At 38.6% G+C, this 27,363-nt stretch overlaps 2 protein-coding genes across 3 annotated transcripts in view; one reads left to right on the forward strand and one right to left on the reverse strand.

The window, feature by feature from the left end:
- Window positions 1–10,923, reverse strand: cct4 (chaperonin containing TCP1, subunit 4 (delta)). Its single transcript, XM_079617368.1, has 13 exons — window positions 10,765–10,923; window positions 9,758–9,810; window positions 9,543–9,632; window positions 9,120–9,228; window positions 7,718–7,982; window positions 5,878–6,007; window positions 5,610–5,749; window positions 4,527–4,623; window positions 4,117–4,227; window positions 3,819–3,949; window positions 2,918–3,152; window positions 2,704–2,817; window positions 1–141 (listed from the first exon to the last, which is right to left on the reverse strand). Exons 1-13 carry the CDS (start codon window positions 10,871–10,873, stop codon window positions 127–129), a joined length of 1,599 nt encoding a protein of 532 aa, XP_079473494.1. The 5' UTR covers window positions 10,874–10,923; the 3' UTR covers window positions 1–126.
- Window positions 10,868–27,363, forward strand: part of pus10 (pseudouridine synthase 10) — a 19,771-nt gene continuing 3,275 nt past the window's right edge. Inside the window, exons 1-13 of one of the 2 annotated variants that reach the window (XM_079617370.1) lie at window positions 10,868–11,121; window positions 12,559–12,685; window positions 13,567–13,776; window positions 18,072–18,158; window positions 20,570–20,604; window positions 20,709–20,820; window positions 20,901–20,962; window positions 22,478–22,523; window positions 25,627–25,691; window positions 25,772–25,857; window positions 26,685–26,810; window positions 26,968–27,024; window positions 27,134–27,210. In XM_079617370.1, coding sequence (XP_079473496.1) covers window positions 10,964–11,121; window positions 12,559–12,685; window positions 13,567–13,776; window positions 18,072–18,158; window positions 20,570–20,604; window positions 20,709–20,820; window positions 20,901–20,962; window positions 22,478–22,523; window positions 25,627–25,691; window positions 25,772–25,857; window positions 26,685–26,810; window positions 26,968–27,024; window positions 27,134–27,210 — 1,248 coding nt within the window. In that variant the 5' untranslated portion in view covers window positions 10,868–10,963. Of the gene's footprint in view, window positions 11,122–11,256; window positions 11,401–12,558; window positions 12,686–13,566; window positions 13,777–18,071; window positions 18,159–20,569; window positions 20,605–20,708; window positions 20,821–20,900; window positions 20,963–22,477; window positions 22,524–25,626; window positions 25,692–25,771; window positions 25,858–26,684; window positions 26,811–26,967; window positions 27,025–27,133; window positions 27,211–27,363 lie in introns of those variants that run through there. The other variant, XM_079617371.1, reaches the window with a different exon arrangement.

The raw sequence follows: 27,363 nt of genomic DNA on the forward strand, positions 1-27,363 counted from the left end.
TTACCGTGTCAAAAAAACATGCTTTATTAAATTACTCCAGGTAACAGCTACAGACAGCGACAGATCGGTTGGTCTTAACGGGGTTCTTGCGTGGACTGGGATCTTCCTTCACTAGACACATTCACTTTATCGTGTGTTCACCTGCAGAACAAATGAGACGTCATTAATGTTTGGCCATTTACGGTCAACATCAGCACGAATGGTCCTTTAAGGCAAAAGACACTACAGAAAAGCGTTGGTTTTCATGCACTGGTCAATTTAAAAATGTTGTGCTGTTTGGCTTTTACAACTTGTTTTAGACGAAAGAAAACCCATTTTATTGCACTTTATCCATTTGAGCCTGTAATTTTGCTCACAATACATTTTTTAAAGGCCGTTTTCTAAAAATGAGTTGTTTCTCCTTCACCGAGCAAGACATCTCCACTTCAGCAGCACTTACATACACCAAACTTTACACTTTTATTCCTATTAATATTCAAAAGGTTCTTCGTATGTCATTTATTCCTTAAAAAAAGTGAAAATGTTTTGTTTTTTCTTCTGGCTGTTGACAGTATTTTCTGATTCATGGATTGAAAAAGTAGAAATCAAAAACCCCATCTGTAAAAACGTTTTGACTAGTATGTATGTGAACAAAATGAAACAGGAATTTTGAACCTTTTGCACATTTATGCAAATTAGTATAAATATGTAATTAGATAAAATATCATCTGCAAATTTAAACCTAACTTTTCAGAAAACTTGTAATAAAACTTTTTGTGCAATTATTAATCTACATGAATCAACTAGAAGTATGATGATATATATTAGTTATTATTATTTTAACCCTATTCACTTGTGTGGTGTATTGTTAAATACTTAAAGGGGTCATGACATGAGAAACCAAATTTGCCTTGATCTTTAGGTATATAAGAGGTCTTTGTGTCATTAAAACGTCCTGCAAGTTTCATAGCTTAAGACGTCCTCCCCATTATAAACGAATCATTTATTTAATCAAGCTCTAAATACAGCTCGTTCTGGATCCATGGTAAGAAGTGACGTCACGGTACGAAGTGACGTACCAGCGTTTGCATATGACCGCCTCCAGCACAAGACAACTACGCTTAAAGCGCAAGGCAACTACGCTCATTTCCTATCGTTGTCGCGCCCGCGCACCGCGCGCCTCACAAGTGTTCAGTCGACAGACAGCGAGTGGGTCTGTGTACAGGGAGATTACGATGCCGCAGATGTGCTGTTCCTGGCTGTGGACAAACAACATCTTTGAATACGCTGCGAAAGATCCAGACGTCAGGGAAAAATGGATGCACTTTATTTTTTGCGGACGTCTCAGTCACGGCAGTGTTAGTTTAAGCGTTTGTTCTATACATTTTAAGGATGACTGTTTTGAGCTTTGCCAGAAAACTGTTGCTCAAAGATAAGTCTGTGCCGACTATTCTGGGCTCAACATCGACGACGCAAACTGTAAGTAATGTATTTAAAACTTTAAACTACTTTTTGAATACGCTGAAAGATCCAGTCGTCAGGGAAAAATGGATGCACTTTATTTTTTGCGGACGTCCCAGTCACGGCAGTGTTCTATACATTAAGGATGACTGTTTTGAGGAAAAAATCCTGATGATGGCTTTGCCAGAAAACTGTTGCTCAAAGATAAGTCCGTGCCGACTCTTCTGGGCTCAATAACGACGACGCAAACTTACTTTTTACCATGGCTAATATAAACACATTTGTATAAGAGAATCTTGAAAATATGTCGCCTTTCTAGTAGGCCTACATGTGATAGAAAATTAAAAATGTTGCCTTTATCAATGCTGCATCTTCAAAGATGGCCTGTCTGTGCATGCATTTTTGTCCGTGGTACACCCTATCATTTCATTGGAATTAGTTAAATCATGTTAAACTGTTAGCAAATTAAGCTATAGGATAATTATGCAACAATAATCCGTTTTCAAGTGTCTCGGGTTCATTTTTTTTTATTAATTCAAAATAGTTTCACTTTCCATGTGGACACGGGCTGATCCAGTCTTCGTTGTTGTGGTGATGCTTCATTTTGTGGTGATTCCTCATCTGATTCCGGCTCAAACATAATAAGGTTTTATCATTGCAAGAGCCATCGCTTCGCATGCATCACCCGCTATTAAAAAGTTGCGCCGAATCCGCAAATGTTCTGGCTGGGGGCGTTAATAATTGATGCATAGGCACTGACGTTAGCCAATCATAACAGTGGGCGTTAACACTGAACTCTTAAAGGGGAAATACCCCCAAAACAGACTGTTTGAATCAGATGATGAGAAACAGGGTGGGAAAAGGTCATAAATCACTACATTTTAAAAGTTTTTTGTAAAAAAAACTATAGTAATACTATAATTGCACCTAAGGGAACATAATAAAAAAATAAAAAAAACCATGTCATGACCCCTTTAAAGGGATCATAGGGAAAATCCTGTCATCATTTACTCACCCTCATATTGTTCTTCTGCTGAACAAAATATATTTAGAAGAATATTGGTAACCAGACAGTTGATGGTCCTTATTGTCTATTGTCCGTTTTTTTTTTTTGTCCTACTATGGAAGTCAATGGGGTCCAGAAACTGTCTGGTTACCAATATTCTTCAAAATATATTCAGAAGAAACAAACTCGAGGGTGAGTAATGGATAAAAGAAAGTGAACAAATTTTTGGCTGAGCTCGTTAGACATAAATCACTCACGAGATCATCAATCTTGAGGATGCTGCGGACCGTTTCCGTGGCCAGGGTGAGTGCGCTGACCGAGACCAGCAGAGGCTGAACCACCAGCTCCTCCAGGATGTTAGAGATCCCCCCCTGAGAGACCAAAACACATGTTAGGCATTCGTTTTCTGACTGACTTTACAACTTTCGGTCCGTAGATGGCACTATTGAGCGGGTGCTTAAAAAGCCACACCTTGCGGACGTTAATCCCGGCTGTCTTCTCTCCCTGAGCGTGTCTGTTGCGCAGCTCCGTGACAGTGGAGATGGGATTAAGACCAGCGTTCTCTGCCAGAGTGGAGGGGATGACCTCGAGGGCGTCGGCGTACGCGCGCACACAGTACGCCTCCATGCCGGCCAGACTGCGGGAATATTCAGCCAACCTCAGAGCCAGCTCAATCTCTGGAGCTCCACCGCCAGCGATCAGATATCTGCAGACGCACGGGGAGAAGAGTTAGCACACTGCTTCTGCGGAGTCTCAAAATTAAGCACTTACACACTATGCATTTAACCGTGTAGTGTATGAACTTTAAAAGGTTATTTTGCCATGATAGCACCTCAACTACATAACACATTCAGTAACACTTTACCATAAGCTTTGATTTGTTTACATTAGTAATTATACACTAACAATCAACAATACTTCTACAGCACTTATTAATCTCAACATCAATACATTTTTGTATTTGTTAATGCACTGTGAAATAACGAGCATTTCTAATAAGTAACATTAACAAAGGTTATTAAAAATATATTGCTCAATGTTAGTTAATGCATTATATAATGTGACCTCATTGAAAAGTTCACATTTAACATTTAATCAAATTTGATTATAAGACAACAGTTACCAATCAAATGAAATCTGGTCAGTATTAACAAAATCTTAACAGATCCTTCAACTGAAGTAGCATTTACACTGCATAAATAATGCCAAAAGATATATATTTTGATATATTTGAATATAAATAATGCTACAAGATATATATTTGAATATGAAACAACTTTTTTTTTAATTAAATACTTTAAATATGAAACTATAACAGCCAGTTTGTGTTGAGAAACGCATAAACCCATCGAGGTCTCTTGCGGTCGGTTACCTCTTCTTGACCAGACAGCGGATGACGCAGAGGGCGTCGTGGATGGACCGTTCGGCCTCCTCAATCACCAGTTTGTTGGAACCACGGACGACAATACTGACCGTCTTTCCGGGATTTACACATCCTGTGATCTACAAACACAAACACCACACTAGTGTCAATATCCAGCACGGAGAGAACTGAAACATCTGAATCTCTGCATTGAGTGTGTGTGTGTAAATACATTTTTGTTCATGTATACAAACATGTTCAGTTGGAGATGTGTGTAGATGCATCTATGCTATAAAACGTGTGTTACCTTCACTAGTTTGCCAGATCCGTCCAGGCTAACCTCTTCTGCTAGCTCGGCGGTTCCCAGCATCTCTGGAGTGAACTGGTCAATATGAGCTATAGGTTTGGTGCCAATAGTCTGATGGGAAAGAAGAGGCACGTCCACTTCAGAATGTGTGTATTAGATAGACAGACACTAAAAAGCATTTGGTTGCACTTTATCTAAGGTGACGCAGTTACATTGTACTTACTCTAAGTACTGAGCAATATTGATGAACTAAATAGGGTTTGGTTTAGGGTTAGTTGCATGTAATTACGCATAATTTACTGTAATTCCTATAGTAAGTACATGTAGTAACGTGTAACTACGTCACCTTGAAATAAAGTGTCAGCAAGCATTTAATGGTTTCACGACAGCGCTGGATCTGCTGGTCATACCTTGCAGATGAATTCAATTTCCTCTCTCTCGATGTCTTTGATCACCATGATCTTCATCTTATTCAGGAAGTGAAGGGCCAGATCACTCAAGGCATCTCTGAAAGACACAGGGATTCACAAACCCGTTGAGACCGCTGACATGCACTGGCCAACAAGCTTGAGTAAAACCTGTATGAGTTTCTTTCTTCTGCTAAACACAAAAGAAGATATTTGGAAGAATATTGGTAACCAGACAGTTGATGGACCCCATTGACTTCAATAATATTTTTTTCCCCTGCTATGGTGGTCAATGGGGTCTATCAACTTCCTGGTAACAGACATTCTTCAAACTATCTTATTTCGTGTTCAGCAGAAGAAAGAAACTCATACAGGTAAATGACTCAACTCAGTAAATGACAGAATTAAAAATTTTAAGTGAATATTCCTTTAAATGTGACCTTGGATCACAAAACCAGTCACGAGTCGCACGGGTATATTTGTGGCAATAGTCAACAATACATTGTATGGGTCAAAATTACAGATTTTTCTTTTATGACAAAAATCATTAGGATATTAAGTAAAGATCATGTTCAATGGAGATATTTTGTAAATTTCCTACCTTAAATATATATTTAAAAACATTTTGTGAGTGAATGCAGCACAATCGTGAACATAAATGCACAACTTTAAAGGAGATTTTCTCAATGTTTAGATTTTTTTGCTCCCTCAGATTCCAGATTTTCAAATAGTTTCAAATATTGTCCTATCCTAACAAACCATACATCAATGGAAAGCTTATTTATTAAGCTTTCATGTGACGTATAAATATCAATTTAAAAAAATGGACTCATGTGGTTTTGTGGTCCAGGGTCACACATGTCCTAATTGTACTAAGGCCTAATCCTGGCTTAATCTAAACCCTGTCTGTGAAACCAGGCCTAAGTTTAGTGTATTCTTCCCACTATAATATTCTCCCCATATTTAGTTTGTTTAATAATCCCCTCCGGACATAATTTTCGGCCAGTACTGTATATAGCAAGGTTAGTGTTTCGGGTTTCCTCCCTGTCAGCGACTGTGTGACGGAGGTTTGTGGTGATGTTGTACCTCAGGATGGACTTCTGGATGAGCAACACAGTGCAGCCGGCTTTCTTGATCTGTTTGATCAGGTTGAGGATGTAAGCTCTCTCCTCACGGAGCACACGGTCCATCTGAGCGTAGTCCGACACCACGATCTGATTGTCCATCTGTCCCAACAAAAGCATCACACAAACACATTAAAACAATGACTACGATCTCGACCGATGCATGCTATTGATGCAAGAGGAAACATTTCACTTTTTAACAAGTTCTTTATTTTAAAATGACCACGTACATCAGTTTTGGGAGGGGACAGGCAGAACTGGATGAGGCCGATTTTGGCCTTCTCCACACGGGACACCGCAGTGCTCACCCTCTGGGTCAACACCAGACCATCCACGAGCTCACAGTCATCAATGGTTCCTCTGCAAACACAAACACACCCATGAATTTGCTTTTGCAACCTGAAAACTGTCTGTAACCTGCAAACATGAAACAGAATAATATTTGCAATATTTTCGACAACGTATCCCTTTTTCCATGCGTCTCAAACGGCAACCTTTCTGTCTCTTTCTTGAATCTAACACGGAAGTGACTTAAACTGGAATTCATCGACTGACCACTAGAGACAGGCTGCAAAAGAGTCAATCCCATTAACACCCTTGTTAAAATGCCCAACTTTACAGCAGGAAAAAAAAAATATATATGTTTACAGCCTGGTACAAAAAGTGGTTCTGTTCTATACAGATAATTGTGCTCTTCATGACAACTGTGAGGAGGGTGAATTTTTTCATAACTCATCCATTTACATTATATTAAGGCTTAAAGTTCTGCATAATTAAGGGCGTGGCCACTTGAGTGACAGGTGGATTGCCGCTGCTTCACTACTATCTGTTTGTCTGCTGTCTGTTAGCGTCAGCTAATCCCGCCTCTTTGCCCACTTTCGTTTATCCGGGAGTGACGCGCTGTCAAGATGGTGACGGCCAGCTCCGCCCACTTTGGGCTTTAATAATGCTCTTCAGAAACCTACGGGTGACGTCACGGACACTAGTGCTGGGTATCAATTCAAATTTCAAGAATCGATTCGATTCCGATTCTCAAGATCTTGAATCGATTATCATTATTCGATTCGATTCGATCTGATCCGATCTTATATTTTTAAAATCAAAAGTTTTAACTGTTCATGAACAATCAAGTGTTTGTATTAAATAACATTCACAAACATACATTAATGTTGTAAAAATGTATTGTTCACTCAATGTATTGATGTTAGATAAGGCATTCATGTTAATGAATGGTGTCTTAATGTAGTGTTACCAACTAAACAGGAGATAAAACGTGTTTTATTTGACTTAATTGACTGTCCTTTTATTTAATCCAAAACTGCGTTCATATTTAAAGGCCTTTTAAACTAGATGCAACCGCACACGATACCACTTTAGGGGCCGTTCACATATCGCGTTTTATGCGCGTGCAAATTCAGTGAGAAGCACTTCAATGCATCTCAACAGGTCATGTGACAAAAACCAGCGGCCTTTCCGTAACAACATGGAAAGCTCGGCCGAACAGCCGATCATAGCTGTACAGGGCGGCTTTTTATTTCTCATCTCAATGAATATATCTAGTAGTAAAGCTAATGCAAGGGCTAGAAATCAATTAATTATTTGATGATACTTCCTCGTCATCATGGAGAGCGCAGTTTGCACGAGTTTGCAACCGCTTTCTCCTCTCAACAAGCGCGTGCTTTCCCGTTGCGTCTGCCGTTGCTATGCAACCATGAACAGAGGCGCGCCAAGAAAACGAATTTGCACGCACAAAAAACGCGCTATGTGAACGATTCATTCCTCCTTTCTTGTCAACAAGTGGATTCAGAGCCACCGCATTAGTAGCGCCGCCGGTCGCCGTGTCTCAGTGTGTTTATGGGGAAAATGTAGGCCTGTTATTAAATCGATCCTCTGAGTTACGGATCGATCTTTAGAAATTAATATGAAAATCGATTTAGAATTGGTGAATCGATTTTTTCAACACAGCACTAACGGACACTACGTCCCTTTTTTTTTTTGACAGTCTATGGTGTGCCTTCATTTTCAAAGTTAACCGTATCTGCCAGGTTTTACAGTTGTACTGCGTCTCACCCGAGTTTCTTGACAATTTGGATGTTGCGGAGATCGACGCTGGTGGCGGTGGCGGGGTCGATGACCTTCATGACGGCGTCGACGCTCATGGGCGCGAGCAGGCTGGAGTACTGAGACACCACCTTAGAGCAGAGCGAGGTGGTGGCGCTGTTCAGAAGCGTCTCTTTGTCACTGAGCAGCACCGGCTGACTGATGGAGGTCAAGATCTCCACACCTTTATCCACGGCCTTCTGGAAGGACTCGGAAATGATGGTCGGGTGGATTCCTGGCAGGAAGAACAGACCATTTTTTGTTATAAATAAACACCACTATGACAGAATGATGAAAGGTCAAAGGACACCCCAAAATAGCTTTTAAAGTCCCCCTGTGGTGAAAAATCCAGCTTTTAAAGGACAAGTTCGAAACTTAAAGCCCTGTTTACAGATCGTATCTGATGAAATAGAACGGTTAAGATTAAAATTTGGACACATGCTCCTGTCCCGAGAATTTTAGGTTTATTTCGCTTTTGTGGACCTATTTTGCCAAACGCGTCACACCCAGATTCTTCCGTTGAGAGCTTGAATAATAGACACTCCAGCCCAGTTGGTGGCGGTAATGCACCTTTGCCAATTGCAAGCAAACCGCTGGCATTTCATTGAATACACAGAAGAAGAAGCGGCGGAGTAATACCGTACCTCACACAGCACATTCAATACAAGTCAATGGAGGTGGACAAAAACTACGATAAAACCTGTTGGAAAGCATCTTTTGCAGCGATTTCTTTTGGGACCGTATCAGTGAACACCCCTGACCACTCGGTGAGTTTCTCGTCTTTGTAAACGAAAGTTTAATGTGTTTTTAGGAAGGAATCTTCCAGTGCACATAGACAACCATTGTGGAGGTAGGGGGGGGGGGGGAGATCTGTTAACAGGGCTTTAAGTGTAAAATACCGAACTTGTCCTTTAATATTGTTTATATGTCTATGTGGTGTTTTTAATACGCTTTAAGACAAACCATGTTTAAATTCATAAGTCGACGGCATTGCTGAGTATTTTCACCTTAAAACTGTGAACCAAAGACAGTCTCCGTTTGAAATCGCCGGTGTTTCTGACGTCACACACACTACCTTGTAACCAATCAGATCAACGTGTGATCGTCAACCAGTGGATCTCTGAGCTGAGTGAGTGAGTGAGTGGAGGCGGGGCTCATTTGCATATTCATAGAACCACGTATACTAAATGAGGCAAGGGTTTTGAGTTTCATTCAAAGATGAGGTTTAAGGGATAAAATGATTGACTACAGGGGGACTTAAAGCTCTGTCCACTGTATGACATCATGCATCAGAGGGTTATAATCCATTTAATTTTATGTCCAACATGTTGCATGTATAAAATAAAGCACACTTATTGTAACTAAAGCTTACCTTTCTGTAGGAGTTTAGAGCAAGCATCAAGAAGAGCTCCAGCGATCACCACCACTGATGTAGTGCCGTCACCAGCCTCAATATCCTGAGCTTTAGACAGCTCCACCATCTAAACACACACACACACACACACCATGATACCCCAGCCGTGACCTTTGACATGCAATAATATGGGTGGGAATCATTTAGATGTTCAATTCAAAATCTGTTCTTGATGTGCTGCACTGTTGATGTCCAACTTTTGTTTGTAATAATCACATAAAATCAACATTTAGAAGATTTTTTTAATTCAAATCGTTAGAAAATGTGTGTGAATTTCCCCCCCAAACCCTTAGAAAATAAATCTGCAGTCAGTAATCTGAACAATATCAATTGGTCTTTCATGCAGCACCTTCAGCTCATAGAAATGAATGAATGATGTACCATTTTGGCCGCAGGATGAAGCACCTGCATCTGCTTGAGGATCGTGGCTCCATCATTGGTGATGGTCACGTCTCCCTTCCCATCCTGAATCTGCAGAGAACAACAACATTCTTCAGCGCTCAGAAAACACAGTTATTGATATACAGCCAACAAGTCAAGTGAAGCATAAAACATTCATATTATATGAGGAGATTTATATCAATGGAAAACCGTACCATTTTGTCCATGCCCTTAGGGCCCAGACTTGTTCTGATGGCATCTGCGACAGCTGTCAATCAAAAGACAAGATCAACCATTAATCATTACACCTGCTGGCATATTTAAATGCAAAATTTATGACGAATTAAAAATCTTATAAGATCATATATTTAAAAATACTAAGCATACATTTAAAATATTAATTAAAAAAATGGAAATACATGATATATATTTCACCAATATAAATTAACATATGGTAACTAAAATGTGCATGACTAAAAAAGAGAATAGTTTCTTTTTTTATATTGTGTATATATATATATATATACATACACACAATATAAAAAAAGAAACTATATTATTTGTTATGACATGTTATATATATATATAATTATTACATATTTATATATAAATTGTGTGTTTGTTATATATATATATATATAACAAACACACAATTTATATATCAATTTGTAATAATTAAAATGTAAAGTAATACAAAAATGTATACATTTTAGTTACCACATATTTTATATACAAACACCGTTTTAAATAATGTTCTAATTTCTAGAAACAATGAAGACTTTCTTAATGAATTAAATGTGTGACGTCGTTTTTTATTTTCACTAAAATAACAATATTTATACTTTGATAATATTCATACGTACATATTCATGAATACTCATTTAGTGTCCATGACTGACTGTAAACTAAAAGTCATCATGTGTTGTCAAAATGAAGACCACACCTTATACGGACGCCAGTGTGTGTGTGTGTGTGTGTGTGTGTGTGTGAGTTATTGTGATTATGATTATGATGACCATACATGGCGAGATTTTCCTCATCTAAAGCTTTTGGGTCATGTTTGCAGAAATGAAAGCGCTCGTGCAGATATTGCCATGGTGATTATAACGGTGCACGACTTTCCCTGACTCACGCTTCCACTGCACATCATGAGACGCCGCAACAATATAATAAAGCAAACCCCTGTCAGAGTTTCTGACAGATTTCATATGTATATCCTCACCTTTCCCGGCGCTGATGTTGCTGTAGCGGATCTGCGCGGGTTTGTCCCGGTCCACATACGCACCTCCTTTGTTTTTATACCCGCTTGGAAACGCTCCGATTTCAGGCATGATGGCTAATATTTACGTTGGTTTAATCCGCGGAGTTCACAGACGCAGATGGACGTGTCCCGGTGTCTTTAGGCCGTCTCTGCGGTTCGGATGGGTTCAGATAACGTTCGGCTCGGATTCCCCCAAACAGAACCTTCTAGATCCACCGGTCGCGACGATAGCAGAGAAAGGACCCCGAGCGTGACAGTGCGGCGCGTGAGGATGACGTTCAGGGGTGTCTTAAAACATGCCCCGCGAAGATGCAGTAAGTAAGTACATATGCTGTGTAGCGGGTCTGCAACGCCCCCTCATACTAATATCAGAGTGTTTTGTGTATTGTAATTTTGTGATATATGATTCGCGCGGTTTCTATGCTTTAGGATTAAAGGTGTTTAATATAAAGCGCGTAGTTCAGTGAGTGACACAGCGTTCATAAACACATGTGGTGTTGTGCGCGTTCGCGCGTGGAAGCAGAGCAGCACCGGTTCAACTTCACTGTTTCCCTCTGAGGACTCATGGGTGAGGAGGACTGAAGTGATCCAGTGAAGGTAAGCATGTTTAGAGAGGGGTCATATCTTTAAAACAAAGTGTTGTTTGTGTTTGTCATATAGAGATCATGTGTGGTGGTGCAACTGATGCACGCTGTTATAATACGTCCTTTTGTATTAATATTTTTTGCGATAATATTCCAAAATATGTGTCCTTATATCAAGATGATGTTTTTGCCCCCATCCTTGTCCTTTCAACTTCCACTTTATGTATTAGTAACTATGCAGCACATCTAATAAAAGCATCGTAAAAATACATTCATGGAAATACAAGGTAGCATTAAAAATAATTAAAAACAAAAATAACATTAATGACATGATGTAACTTAGTTAAGCGAAGCGTTAGATAGACTTTGTCTCTCAAAATAAATAACAACCAAGACCATTTATTTTTATGCATTTAGTTTTCTTAAGTGTTCAGATTGCATTTTGGGTGTGTTGCAATATAAATGACTGAAAAAGAAAAAGATCCGTTTTTAATAATAAAAATACATATTTTTTTAGATTAACTACAATGTTTCCGTAATGTATATATTCATTGTTTTTGGGCAGATGCTACACCATTTAATATGTTAAATTATGCGTTTAATCTTCATCACGGAGCTGCTCAGAATTTTTTTAACTGATTCTCATTAAAAAGTTTTATATATAAACCAATTAAACATGTGTGACCCTGGACCACAAAACCAGTCTTATGGGTACATTTTTTTACATTTAGATTTATACATCATCTGAAAACTGAATAAATAAGCTTTCCATTGATGTGTGGTTTGTAAGGATAGGACAATATTTGGCAGAGATACAACTAGTTGACAATCTGGAATCTGAGGCTGGAAAAAAATCTAAACATTAAGAAAATCTCCTTTAAAGTTGTGCATTTATGTTCACGATTGTGCTGCATTCACTCACAACAATACATGTTTTATATATTTACGGTAGTAAATTCACAAAATATCTTCATGGATCATGATCTTTACTTAATATCCTCATGATTTTTGGCATAAAAGAAAAATCTATAATTTTGACCCATACAATGTATTGTTGGCTATTGCCACAGATATACCCGTGCGACTGGTTTTGTGGTGCAGGGTCACGTATGTCATCATCATATACTCGCTGACATGTATTCAGGACATGTTTTGCCGCTGTCCCCCTCAGTATGCTGTCCCTGAGAGAGAAGGACCGTCCCGTGGTGAGGAAGCTGTTGAGCGCCGGCTGCTGTGCGAGATGTGTCCTGCGCTTCTGCTGTGTGGGAAGCAGCTCCGCTTACAGACGCTCATACGAGGTTTGAAAATTGTTAAATTAATTGAATAGATTGTAATCATAATTATTTTTTTAATTGAAACTTTAGATTGCCATGAATATAGCCATTGCTGCTGATGTGGCGTTTAATCATAAACAAATAAATTCACATTCAATCCCTTCCCCAAAATCACTGTTTATGTGTCAGGCATTAAAGGGGTGGTATAATGCCCTTTTCACAAGATGTAAAATAAGTCTCTGATGTCCCCAGTGTGTGTGTGTGTGTGAAGTTTTAGCTCAAAATACCCCTCAGATATTTTTATATAGCATGTTAAAATTGTCACTTTGAGGGTTTGCAAAAACGCACCGTTTTGTGTCTGTCCCTTTAAATGCAAATGAGCTGCTGCTCCCGGCACAGGGGGCGGAGCTTCAAGAGCTCGTGTCCTTTTACCTCACACACACACACACATGCACTGAACATTTCAACAACTTTTAGCCTTTTATGTTCAAACCGGAGTTAGACAATGATGGAGAGACTCAAGAAGAAGTGACAACATGTAGAAGCAACGGGACATTTCTGTTTAGTTGATTAATTTATGTAGCTTATGTGTAGTTATCTTCTAGTCATTGATTAGCATATAGTCTTGATAATCTATAAATTGTGTTCAGGGGGCGGGATTATGTAAATTCTAGGGTTGGTGATGTCACTAACCCGGGAGGAATGTCGTGTAGTCCCTACCAGCCGTTTGTTGTAGTCCTTAAAAAGCAAATTCTTTAAAAGCAAATTTCTCCATTTGCTTTGAACTTTGAGCGTTGTAACTTGTAAATGTTGTTTATACTCAAACAGCAACATTACACACTAACTAAAGTTAGAAAAGTGAAATCATACTCAACCACCCCTTTAATGAGCATTTCTGTTCGTAGGACATGCACAAGGAGCTTCTCGCCTTCGTCAGTGAGGAGAACAGCGCGCAGTCCCATGATGCCCCTGGTGAGGGCGAGACTGACGACCCGCCCAATAAACGCATGAGAGTGGATGAGGATCGCGTCACGCCAGCCGAGCCGGACTCAGACATCTGTCCCGTCTGTTTGGGAGTCCTGCAGGACTTCTGTCACCCCACTTTTGCTAAACAGGTGTGTCTTTTTATGATCATTTTAGGAATATCTACAAAGAATCGCATCACACAGAACGTTTCCAATAAAAATACATTAATACAAAAAAATTAAAATGTCTCATAAGCACATACAGCAGTGATGATGTCTGGAGGGGACATTTGTTTTTAATGGATTTTTTTCAAGTTCAATTAAACAATCAAAAATATGAGGTAAATATTTGATGTTTTTTTAAACATGTTAAATATGAGGGAAGAACAAAACACTAAACTTAATGTATTTATCTGACAATTATTTGGCCAAAAAAATAATAACGACTGTATTTTTTAAGAAGACTTAGGCTGTTTGGTGTAAATCAGAGAATTATGCAATTATTTTTTTACGCTGTTTTAGGTAGTCTTTTGAATTATGGGATGCAAACTAGGGCTGTCAATCTTCCTCTATAATACTATTCGAATTCCATTCCATATTTTATTTAATATTCGAATAATATTCGAATATTAAATGCTCAAATTCATCCTATTATTAATATTTGCGACATTACACAGGCTTATGAATCGTCAATGCCACTATAGCATTTGGTTGTTGTTACACGTTCTGTCCACTAGAGGGACAGCTAACATTACAATAAACATTTAGAAACGGGTGATCGCGTTTTTTTATTAACAATAAAACAGCGGAACAAAATGAATGACTTTAATTTGGCAACTTGAATGGACATTTTTCCACTGATCAGTTGTCTGATGTTGTGTCAGATTTTCACAACTCTGTCAGTGATTGTTGCGCGGCTAGGACAGCAGACAGCTGGTAAGCCCCGTGATGAAGAGAAGAAAATAAGTCATTCTTGCCTGTTTTAGCAGCGGTTCCTTGGACAGATCGCCTATAGCTTGTCATGGTGTAGCGTTGTCAGATGTGCCCTAAGGGTGCGTTCACACCGGACGCGAATAGCGCGTCAGGCGCGAAAGGACACACAAGTGGTCAAGTGTATAACTACACACGGCAGGCGCGAATTTGACGCGCTATTCGCGTCCGGTGTGAACGCACAGTAAGGTTGCAAGTTGAGGAGTGATATTTCATTCAGACTTTATTTGTGATTTAATTTTCCCATTTATGATTTGAAATCCAAACACCTTCCACACATCGCTTCTCAAATTGTCAGGAGTGGTGATCTCCGTTTCCATGGAGACATTGCTCGCCGCCATTATTGACAGTATTGTTATGACGATGCAGCGTGGATAACGCGCACAATTGTGTTACGATTCAATTTTTTAATTGTTTATCAGACGAAACAAAAGCATTTCATTTTCACATGCCTGTGTAAGCCAAGTTGGCGAGAAAGGCAAGATATCATATAATAAAATAATAATAAAAAAGAATAAAAAAGCAATATTCGAATAGTAACTTCAGCATTCGAATAGTATTGATTTTTTAAATATTCGAATTATATTCGAATTTCGGAATTCGTTCCAACAGCCCTAATGCAAACTTGGTATGGCAATCTTACGGTCCAATTAAAATCACAGCTTGCTCGTCTTGTGAAAATTGCAATGAAAGTTATGGGTGTAAGGGAGTACTTATCACTTCAATCAATTTACGAATCACTGATTTTAAAAAATGCACAGACAATAGTGAGTGATTCAAGCCATGTTTTATTTTCAATGTATCAGATTCTACCATCAGGAAGACGGTATAGAGTCCCATTATGTAAGAGCAACCGCTACAAAAAGTCTTTTATCCCTGTATCTATTAATATGTTAAATAGCAAGATGTAGTAATGTAGTCTGGTAATGCTCATATAGATTTTAGCTTTTTATTTATTGGTTTGTGTGTGCATATGTTGTATGTATGTATTTTTTTTGTATAAATGCAGCTTTGAGTCCAAGACAAATTTCCTGAAAAAGGACAATAAAGTATACAAACAAACAAACAAACAACAAAAAAAGGGCAAACTACAGCTTTTATATTTTACAGCTTTTAAGAAATGCATAGAAAAACAAAATTATTACAGAAAAAAAATCAAACATTGACTCACCACAACATAATCATATCATAACATAATAATAATCAGTTATTGATATTATTTTGTGTTCATAATTTATTTGTATGAGCGCCTGGCCAATTCGGCATGTTTCATTGCGTTATCACAAATAAAACAATTGACAACTACACAATATTTTTACAAATTACATTCAAAATATTAATACATTTTAATACATTAATACAATACATAATACATTTTTATATGTAAATAAAGGGTGAAGATGGCAATTTCCCTAGGCTGGACATCACTTTTGGCCACTACTGTATATACAGTGGGGCAAAAAAGTATTTAGTCAGCCACAAATTGTGCAAGTTCTCCCACTTAAAAAGATGAGACAGGCCTGTAATTTTCATCATAGGTACACTTCAACTATGAGAGACAAAATGAGAAAAAAAAATTCAGAAAATCACATTGTAGAATTTTTAATGAATTTATTTGCAAATTATGGTGGAACATAAGTATTTGGTCACCTACAAACAAGCAAGACTTCTGACTCTCACAGACCTGTAACAACTTCTTTAAGAGGCTTCTCTGTCCTCCACTCGCTACCTGTATTAATGGCACCTATTTTAACTTGTTATCAGGATAAAAGACACCTTTCCACAACCTCAAACAGTCACACTCCAAACTCCACTATGGCCAAGACCAAAGAGCTGTCAAAGGACACCAGAAACAAAATTGTAGACTTGCACCAGGCTGGGAAGACTGAATCTGCAATAGGTAAGCAGCTTGGTGTGAAGAAATCAACTGTGGGAGCAATTATTAGGAAATGGAAGACATACAAGACCACTGATGATCTCCCTCGATCTGGGGCTCCACGCAAGATCTCACCCCGTGGGGTCAAAATTATCACAAGAACAGTGAGCAAAAATCCCAGAACCACATGGGGGGAGCTAGTGAATGATCTGCAGAGAGCTGGGACCAAGTAACAAAGGCTACCATCAGTAACACACTACGCTGCCAGGGACTCAAATCCTGCAGTGCCAGTGTCCCCCTGCTTAAGCCAGTACATGTCCAGGCCCGTCTGAAGTTTGCTAGAGAGCATTTGGATGATCCAGAAGAGGATTGGGAGAATGTCATATGGTCAGATGAAACCAAAATAGAACTTTTTGGTACCAACTCAACTCGTCGTGTTTGGAGGAGAAAGAATACTGAGTTGCATCCAAAGAACACCATACCTACTGTGAAGCATGGGGGTGGAAACATCATGCTTTGGGGCTGTTTTTCTGCAAAGGGACCAGGACGACCGATCCGTGTAAAGGAAAGAATGAATGGGGCCATGTATCGTGAGATTTTGAGTGAAAACCTCCTTCCATCAGCAAGGGCATTGAAGATGAAACATGGCTGGGTCTTTCAGCATGACAATGATCCCAAACACACCGCCCGGGCAACGAAGGAGTGGCTTCGTAAGAAGCATTTCAAGGTCCTGGAGTGGCCTAGCCAGTCTCCAGATCTCAACCCCATAGAAAATCTTTGGAGGGAGTTGAAAGTCTGAATTGCCCAGCGACAGCCCCGAAACATCACTGCTCTAGAGGAGATCTGCATGGAGGAATGGGCCAAAATACCAGCAACAGTGTGTGAAAACCTTGTGAAGACTTACAGAAAACGTTTGACCTCTGTCATTGCCAACAAAGGGTATATAACAAAGTAATGAGATAAACTTTTGTTATTGACCAAATACTTATTTTCCACCAAAATTTGTAAATAAATTCATTAAAAATTCTACAATGTGATTTTCTGGATTTTTTTTCTCATTTTGTCTCTCATAGTTGAAGTGTACCTATGATGAAAATTACAGGCCTCTCTCATCTTTTTAAATGGGAGAACTTGCACAATTGGTGGCTGACTAAATACTTTTTTGCCCCACTGTATATATACATATAAAAATGTATTCTTCATGCAAAAATATATTCTGGCAACACTTTATAAAAAGCTTTCTTTAACTTTAGTTAACATGAACTAACAATAAACAACACTTCGTGAGCATTTACTAATCTTCAACTAATGTTAATCTCAACAATTACTAAAACATTTTTAAGATCAAAAGTTGCATCTGTTAAAATTAAGGCACTGTGAAGAAACGCAGACGGGAACATTTTTATTAACTAACATTAGCAAAGGTTAATAAATGCTGTAGAAATATATTGCCCGTTGTTAGTTACTGCATTCACTAGCGATATCGTATTGTAAAGTGTTACCTATATTCTTGACGGGATGTTTTTATATCTATATTGTGCTGGCGTGCGGCTGTTATGTGTAGTCTGTTCCTCCACAGGTGTCGGATGCTGTGAAAAAGCAGCAGTTTGAGTTTGACAGTCTAGTGCTGACCGTTTCTCTCCCGGCTCAGCTGTCCGTCAGAGAGGTGAGTCCTGAGGATTCGGTTGTCATCTACAGTGCTGTGCAGAAGTCAACACACCCATGCTAATGTTGACTGAAAAGAGGAATAAAAAAATCATCTTTTGGAATTTGATCTTAATTCCTTAATTAAAAAAATGAGGAAAACTCCAACCTTTAAGGACACCAATTTTCTTTGTGAATGAATGTATCGTGAATAAATAAATGTTCTTCCTTAAAACACAGGGTGCATAAGTCAGGACGGCCGTATGTTAAATTCCCATAGAGGCAGGCAGATTTTTATTTTTTAAAGGCCAGTATATATACTATGCATCCTGATAAAGTTCCCACATCATCACACACCCTTCACCACACCTAGAGATTGGCATGGGGTATTTTCCATAAGATCATCTCTCAATGCAAATCAAACCAGCTATTTGGTAAACTGAGATAAAAACATGCGATCTCTGGGTATATAGGGCCGTCCTGACTTATGCAGCCTGGATTTTAAGGAAGAACATTTATTTATTTACGATACATTCATTCATTCACAAAGAAAATTGGTGTCCTTAAAGGTTGGAGTTTTCCTCATTTTTATAATTAAAGGATAACTCTCGCCAAAATTTATCCTAGGCTATTTTTGTTTATCTACCCGAGTTCAAACATTAGTGTGAAAGCATAATTATAATGGAAACGGCACTTTTAAGTTTGACCGTATTTTCGTTTTCGGTCAAAATGCCTTTTGAATGGGAGTGCATGGGGCACTTCTATGATAGCATCAAAATCGCTGTTTTAAAACACTAAGAAGGCTCGAAACATGAAACTGTGCTTGAAGTATCACCAGCGGCTCTACACATGAACTCCAGCATTGACTACATTGTTTGTGTACACAAACTTTGCTAAAAAGAAAGATTTTGAACAACTCACTGTGTTTCCGGTGGCTGGAATTTTGTCAGTCGAAAGTAGTCGATCTCCGAATGCAACGTAATGAACTGACTCCATATGAGGAAACGTCATAAACTTGTAATTCCAATGAAAAGCATGATAACTTAGACACTTAGATCATGGCAATATCTCATGGAAACAAGCTTTAGGCGCTTTTCATCTTTACTCTCATCGTGTTACGTTGCATTCGGAGATCGACTACTTTCGACTGACAAAATTCCAGCCACCGGAAACACTAACTGATAAAGTGAGTCGTGCAAAACCTTTCTTTTTAGTAAACTCTGTGTACACAAACAATGTAGTCAATGCTGGAGTTCATGTGTAGAGCCGCTGGTGATACTTCAAGCTCCGTTTCATGTTGTGTCGAGCCGCATTCTTGAACTCGGGTAGATTAACAAAAATAGCCTAGGTTCAATTTTGGCGAGAGTTATCCTTTAAGGCATTAAAGCTACAGTATGTAAGATTCTGAGCCACAAGAGGGCGCTGTTTCCAACAATAACAAAGGCGAATCTTGATGACGCTATGAAGGAGAGTGGAACGATGGGAGATGTCGTTTTCAACATCCAGAGACGTATGGAATTAATGAATAATGATCACGGATGAGGTAATTTATTAGTTTTTGTATTACCTGTACGTCTGAACGCGAAATTTTATGCCATGATAATGAATTAACTACAAGGAAGGAACGCGAAATGTTATTATGCTATTATCCTGTCACAGCTATTTGTCAAATGATTTGTTAGGTTAATGCTGCGTAGTTTTAGGATGTTTATAGTTAATGAAGTGTTGTTTTACGTGTTCAAACCAATCGTAGTAAAATTAACGGACATTTGCAAGTAGGCTAATGGCTTAATATTTTTTAACAACAGATATCCGATTGTATTTAATTGCACTGCCATAATCTCGGTCACGGACATGGGCCGGCACCTTGTACAGAATATAAAATAATGACGGAAATCATAATAGGCTATTACATGCGTGGGTGGGGGGACGCGGCCGACAATTTTGTATAATTTATAATGTTGATAAAAGCTATCGCATCACGATAGTGTCGTGGGCAAGTGTGCCATCATATAACGTGGGAGACCCGAGTTCTTGTCCCAGCTAGAGGAACTTTTTTTTTTACTAACGCATTTGTCCACGTGATATTGCGGAAACCAAGGATAGTTGCGTATATTGCGTCACTGACAGGCGACATTTTTTTCCGGGACGGACAATTATTTAAAATTGGAATTTCTCTGAAATAAAATATCTTTGGAGACTTTTGGGATATTGTAAGTACATAACTGCAGGAAATATATCACACTGTCCAAGTGATTTTTGGATCTTTTATTACAAAATTGTTACATATTGTATCTTTAAGATCAATTTCCAAAAGATTATTATTATTTTTTTAGTCCACTTTAGCATGGGTGTGTTCATTCACTTACGCTTAACACTGTACATTCATGATAGAAATCTGGACAAAATGTGTTTCTCTGTGCATTTTTATAGCATTCCTGCTGGTTGCATGTCAGAAAGGAAGTCAGGTATGTAAGCAGCACACATTTCCCATCATTCCTAGCAACCGCATCTGTTTAAAAACAGGGGTTCTCCTCTGTCCTGGGCTGCGTTTGACTCCTTGTGTTTCCAGGGAGAAGAGCATGTGTTTAGGGAAAGATGATGTCATCCAGGTGAAGGACGCGTTCAAGTGGGCCGTACAGGGAAAGATTGGCCAGGAACTGGGAGCTGCTGTCCTGACCAATGTGAGTCCTCCTCCTGCCGGACCGGCTTTCTGAGGAATCGGCTGCTGTTTAATCTCTGATCTTCGTTCTGTGATCCGCAGAGTCCGTGTGAAGTGAGCGTGGGGTTTATACACCCAGAAACCGAGGAGGACTGTCATTTCTTGTAAGTGGGTCAGTGACCAAAAGTGTTGGTTTGATGGTTTTTCATGCACTGCATTAACTTTAGTGGCAGGTTCGAATGGTTGAGCTTGACTAATGCAGGCAATACTACAACTTGCTTAACAATTTTGAATATGGAAGTAGAGTATTTACTAAAGCGATAAGCCCCATGAAGCCGTGTTTTACAGTGGATTTAGAACAGCTAAGGGCCGTTGTTAGCTACGACACGGAGTAAAACCCCCTAGCTGTTCTAAATTCACTGTAAAACACGGCTTCAAGGGGCTTATTGCTTTTATAAAACAGTTACTCCATCAAAATATTCATTTTAATATTTATTTTATTCATAAAATAAACACCAGCATAAAAAAATATAACCGTATAACACATGTATTTCTCCGCCAAGCCATGTAGTTCCAAAGAGGTTGCTAAGCAACACATGCAGCAACAAAGCATCACAAACGGCAGTTGCTCAGTAACACTAATGTAATGCGGTCACAGGTGTGTGTGTGTGTGTGTGTGTGTGTGTGTGTGTGTGTGTGTGTGTGTGTGTGTGTGTGTGTGTGTGTGTGTGTGTGTGTGTGTGTGTGTGTGTGTGTGTGTGTGTGTGTGTGTGTGTGTGTGTGTGTGTGTGTGTGTGTGTGTGTGTGTGTGTGTGTGTGTTTGTTGAGTAAATTACCATGGCTTCAAACGCGACTCAACCAATCAGAATCAAGGACCGGAACTATCCGTTTTATAACTTTACATGTTACATTTATGCATTTAGCAGACACTTTTATGCATAAATAAACGCATAAATATAATTGGCTGCATCCCAATTCGCCTACTTATACTACGCCCTAAAAGTATGTACTCTTTTTGTGAAGAAAAACATACTACATACTACTTTGTCATCTTTAACAGACAGATCTGTTGCGTGAGTCCTGTCAGTAAACTGCCCTGTCAATCATCTTGTCACAGTTCAAATCCTCCATTCAATCTAATTTCCTACCGTTTCGGAGAGAAATGTAGTACACGTTCATCTGCCAGGCGCGGTTCTGTCATGCGGAGACTCTCCTGTGTTTGCAATTTGAATATAATGATGCATTTAAAAGTGAATGGCTAAACGTGTCTTTACAAAAGTTCACAATGCTGGAGATGCAATATAATGTAGACAACATTGAATAAATACATTTTTGTCAGGTTAGATACTGATAATTAATCACTCAAACCCCTTTATCTAAACCTCTCTACATAACCGCCAGACTCGCGCGTCCTCCATGTCTGTAGTTTTTTTTTTAAACACTTTTCACTCGTGATTGTAGTTCGATCTACACTTCGGATTCTGACCGGGAATAGTAGACCATCCGGGTATCTTAGGAACACTCATGTCAACATACTACGATCTGGGACGTACTAATGCTACTTTCGAATAGGACGGATAGTATGCGAATTGGGACGCAGCAATTGTTTTGTCATCATGTAGAATGGGTCCAAATTATGTCACTTCCTGATTAACACGTATGTGTCTTTCTTTGGGCAGAGCGAACACCTGTCCAGACTGTTTCAAACCCACCAAAAACAAAGCGGTAAGCTTTCCCGTTTTCCCCATATTGTGATTGCAGTCCTCAATCCGCGCTCCCGTTTCTCTCCACTATCCTTTAAGTTTAAGGCGAGACACTACAGGTGAATAGGGTACAATTTTTAAATAATAGATATCACCATGAAACTTCCTCAGTTGATTACTTACACAAGTTCATAAAAAAAATTTATTACAAGTTTTTGAAATTTGTATGTTTAATTATGCAAATTAGGTATTATCTCATTAAATATGCACACTTTTGCATATATTTTCGGTAGATAGATCTGGACATATGATAAAGCCAGGTGCAAAATTCTTTTTTCATTTTCATTACACACAAGATGAAAAAAGATGTTCAGAGGGATTTCAGGATATATGCTTTCATTACCTAGGAAATCAAAATATACTGTCCATAGCCTTAAAAAATCGATTTTCGCCATATTTTTTGGATTAAAATGTCCCATAAATCAGGCCAGGAATTATTTATTAACAAATCCCTCTGAACATATCTTCAGAATACTGCTAAGTGTATAACTGGAGAGTTTTGTGTACATGGGTGCTACATAGGCTGAGATGTTTCTACTGGAGGATGACAAAAAACCCATTTTAAGAAAAAGGCATTTAAAGATTTGTAATGTAAAAAATCATACTTTTTTAGTAGAAACAACTATTTACTGACACAATATCTTATCAAATAATTAGCAACAACAATACAAACCACCTAAATCACATCAAAACTTATAAACACAGCATTTATGGCCTTTAACTGAGCAGAAAAACAGTCAAAAACACACATCTAAATGTCAGAGCGCATCACGTGATGCATCTGAACCAATCACGTTGTCAGAAATTGACATCAGCCAATGAGATTTCGCTTTTAGGGTTAAATGCCCATTTTACTTTCACGATTGGTTGCTGATTAAAAGGAAATTACCATATTTGGATCCGACAGCATTGTACAGAAGAGAGAGAGCTTTTCAGACGTGTGCGTGATTAAAGGAAGAACACAGAGATCGCGGAGCGTTGATTTAGAACGCCAACTTTTGTTGAATTTAGGAGAAATCTACAGACGCAAATAGACAAAGTGTAGTAAAATAAAGACCTAAATGTGTATTTTGGACTTTTTTTCACCACAAGTCTGAAAGAAGACATGTTATTGAAGACAAATAGCCCAAAATCTCAAAATTGACCAGTGAAAAAAAACGATGTTTTTGCCTGCCGTGTCTCGCCTTAAACAGGACCTATTATGCACTTTTTTTCAAAGTCTTGATTTTGTTTTTGGTCTCTAGTAAAACAGGGTTTCATGCTTGAATGTTTAAAAACACATTATTTTTCACATATTCTCCATTGTTGCAGCTCCTCTCTTCCCAAGCTGTGTCCGAAACCGCTCACTCGCTCACTCATCCACTAATCCCTATATAGTGTATGGTATTTGAGTGCACTATGACGTGGTCGTTATGATTACATTCGAATGAATACGCACCTACTGATGATTAACGGATTGTTTTTAAATCATCCACCAAATGATCATCTATTAGTTTAACTAAAACTCTAGCATGAAATAAATGTTAAGAAAGTATAAGAAAGCTGTAAAGTAATCTCCTCTCCGCATTGGATTGTGGGAAATAGTGCTTCAGCAAGTGTACACTCGAATTCAGAGAGGATTGTGGGTAAAAGTAGTGAACGAATGTAGGGAATGATGCCGTTCACTCAGAATTCGGACACCACTACAAAATGGCCGATACCCTATATAGTGCACTATGTAGTGGATAGGGAGCGGTTTCAGACACAGCCCCAGTCTGTCAGTAGCGCTCGGTTTAGTTCCCGTCTCTATGAAGCCCCTCCTTCTGAAAAGCACACTGTGCTCTGATTGGTCGGCTGGAACAGTGTGTTGTAGGGGTGTAACGGTACGTGTATTCGTACCGGACCGTTTCGGTACAGCACTTTCGGTACGGTGCACATGTGTACCGAATGCAATCATTCACGTAAATTAGGCTAGTTTTATGTGCGGAACATGCGTCAACTCCGAGTTTCCACACGAACATATTAAGTGTCGGAAGTCTCCGCGTTGCACTGATTAAATATGATTAATAGTTTTTGTGATTCAAATACATGTAAAATATTACCATTACATCTGTTTTCCTGTGTGCGGAAATTTGTTTATGTTGCTGTGACAACGAAAAACGTGCACACGCCCCTGTGTTATGAGCGCTTGTAGCTCCGTGCGCGCTGATGCGCTCATCTGTGGACATTTCCGAATGCCTTTTCTGTTAAAAGCGGGCTTTCCACACAAACAAACGTACATGTGTCATTAGTATGAGAAAAAAAATAGGATTTTAACTCGGGTCGGGATCGGACATAAATATCGCATAAATAAAGATCACCACATACACGGCACGCTCGCTTTAGCCCAGCCTCTCGCTAGCTAGCGTCATGGTTTGAGAGTATTTTATTTAGTGGAGAACTTTGCAGCAGTATTTTATTTCTTATTCTTTTTTATTTTATATATTTTCTATTTATTAGCCTATATTTTATTTAAAAAGTGTGTTTAAAAAAGTGTAAACAAATTGTTAAAAAAAAGTTTATAGTAAACAACCAGCAGTTTAATGTTTTGCATTTCTTTCCCTTACTGTACCGAAAATGAACCGAACCGTGACTTTAAAACCGAGGTATGTACCGAACCGTGATTTTTGCGTACCTTTACACCCCTAGTGTGTTGTGATTGGTCAAGCGATTCAAACGTGTTTGGGAAATGTCCCGCCCCTCACCATAACCACGAGTTTAACACACTACTAACTCACTCAACTAGCCCTTTTTATTTAGCGCATGCCTTGAGCGGGAATTATTTAAATGAGTATTATTGTGACGTGTTTGTTCCCGAAAGCAAACTCAAGACTACAATGGGGTTCAGAAACAGTGCGACTGATATAGAGAATAACTCCCGTCGGAGTGACTTTTTTCATTCTCAAACAGCAACATCACACACTAAAGAAAGATGAACATGTAAAAAGCGTAATAGGTCCTGTTTAAAATTTTTAAAAAAATTCAAAGTTGCCTGTTTGAAATGTAAAAGTAGTGTAGTTGTAATCGTCTGTGTCTCTGTCCCTCAGTCCATCTTCACCAGGATGGCGGTGGTGAAAGCTCTGGAGAAGATCTCTGATGAGAAGTTCAGCCGGTCAGTGTCGCTGGTGTTCACGCTCGCACCATGAGACGCTTTTGGTCCTTCCCTTTAAATGTTGGATGTGTTGTGTGCAGGAATTATCCGTGTCCACCGAAGAAACCAAACACCAGATGTTCAGCGCTGGACACCTCGTGTCTCCACACGTCTGTCTTTATAGCAGGCACGTCCACATACTTACCAAACATCAGATTTATGTGTTGTTAGTAGGACTGGCAATTGAATTGTCCATTTTAGTGTGATTTATTAGGGATGGGAAACGATTAAAAAGGTTTGTGTTTACATCATATATGTGTAATGTGTATAATTATTTTGTTTATATAAATACACACACATGCATGTATATATTTAAGAAATATTTGCATGTACTGTTTATATATTTATATATATAATTTATATTAGATGTAAATATTTTAGATATACAATTTAAAAAAAATCTTAAATATATACATGCCTGTGTGTGTATTTATATATACAAAATAATTATACACAGTACACACATATATATTATGTTAACAAAAACTTTTTTTGGGGGGGATGCGATTAATCGTTGCCCAGCACTAAAATATACATATATATAAAATTTTTAAAAAATATTTTTGAAGTCTGTTCTGCTTTTATTTGTTCAAAAATAGTTTTTAGTATTTGAAAGAACTCTTTTTCTATGTGAATGTATGGTAAAATGTAATTTATTCCTGTGATTTTCAGCATCATTACTCCAGTCCTCAGTGTCACATGATCCTTCAGACTCTAATATGAAGAAACATTTCTGATTATTATCAGTGTTGAAAACAGTTGTGCTGCTTCATATTATTATTATAATTTTTTTTTATGAATATAAAGTAAAAAAGAACAGCATTTGTTTGAAATAAACAAATTGTAGCATTATAAATGTTTTTGTCATTTTTAATCAATTTAATGCATCCTTGCTGAATAAAAGTATTAATTTCTTTAAAAAAAAAAAAAAAACTAGTCTTACCGTCTCCGCAGGTCGGTACAACAAGTTTTCCCGGGAGCTCCCGCAGACGCCGTGGGTGATCGATGGAGAGAGGCGGATGGATGGATCCGTGGAGGAGCTGATCGCCGCTCCGCTCCTGTCCTCCTTCAGAGCTGACGGTGAGTGTGTGTGTGTGTGTGTGTGTGTGTGTCTAATCACGTTACCGTATATGTTCATCCAGAACCCACATTGTAGGCGCTGTATATGATGCACAGATTGATTTTAGATGTTTGCAATGTTTACCGGCGAGTCTTTTTCCGTGTCTCATCCGTGTAGGTTTTAACTTCTCATCTTCAGGACGAGAAGACGTGGATGTGAGGACTCTGGGAAACGGTAAAACACACACTTTTTTTTCCACACTAATTTTGCCTTATATGTGACACACTTGAGGTTTGTGTCGAAGCGGTCATGAGTTTGTTTTAATTTACGGGTTGTTTCTCAGGTCGACCGTTTGCTCTGGAGCTTCTGAACCCACATCGAACCAAATTCAGCAGAGCGGAGATCAAACAACTACAGGAGGTAGTCAGTAATATATTAGTTACAGTCTTGATTACTCGTGCATTTATACTTGCTTTTGAAACCGTTTTTTACTGTTCTGTCCTCTCACAGTGTCAATTCCTGATATTTTGAAAGTATAAATGGTCCTAAAATGAGAATTTATTGTCAGTCATA

Source organism: Phoxinus phoxinus, assembly GCF_949152265.1.
Source record: "Phoxinus phoxinus genome assembly, chromosome: 6".
Classification (NCBI taxonomy): domain Eukaryota; kingdom Metazoa; phylum Chordata; class Actinopteri; order Cypriniformes; family Leuciscidae; genus Phoxinus; species Phoxinus phoxinus.

Coding starts and splice junctions, on each gene's coding strand:
- cct4 (XM_079617368.1), bottom strand. CDS start 10,873: ATGCCTGAAATCGGAGCGTTTCCAAGCGGGTATAAAAACAAAGGAGGT. Junction 9,633..9,757: donor CTAAGGGCATGGACAAAATG/GTACGGTTTTCC, acceptor TGTTCTCTGCAG/ATTCAGGATGGGAAGGGAGA. Junction 4,228..4,526: donor AAATTGAATTCATCTGCAAG/GTATGACCAGCA, acceptor CTTTCCCATCAG/ACTATTGGCACCAAACCTAT.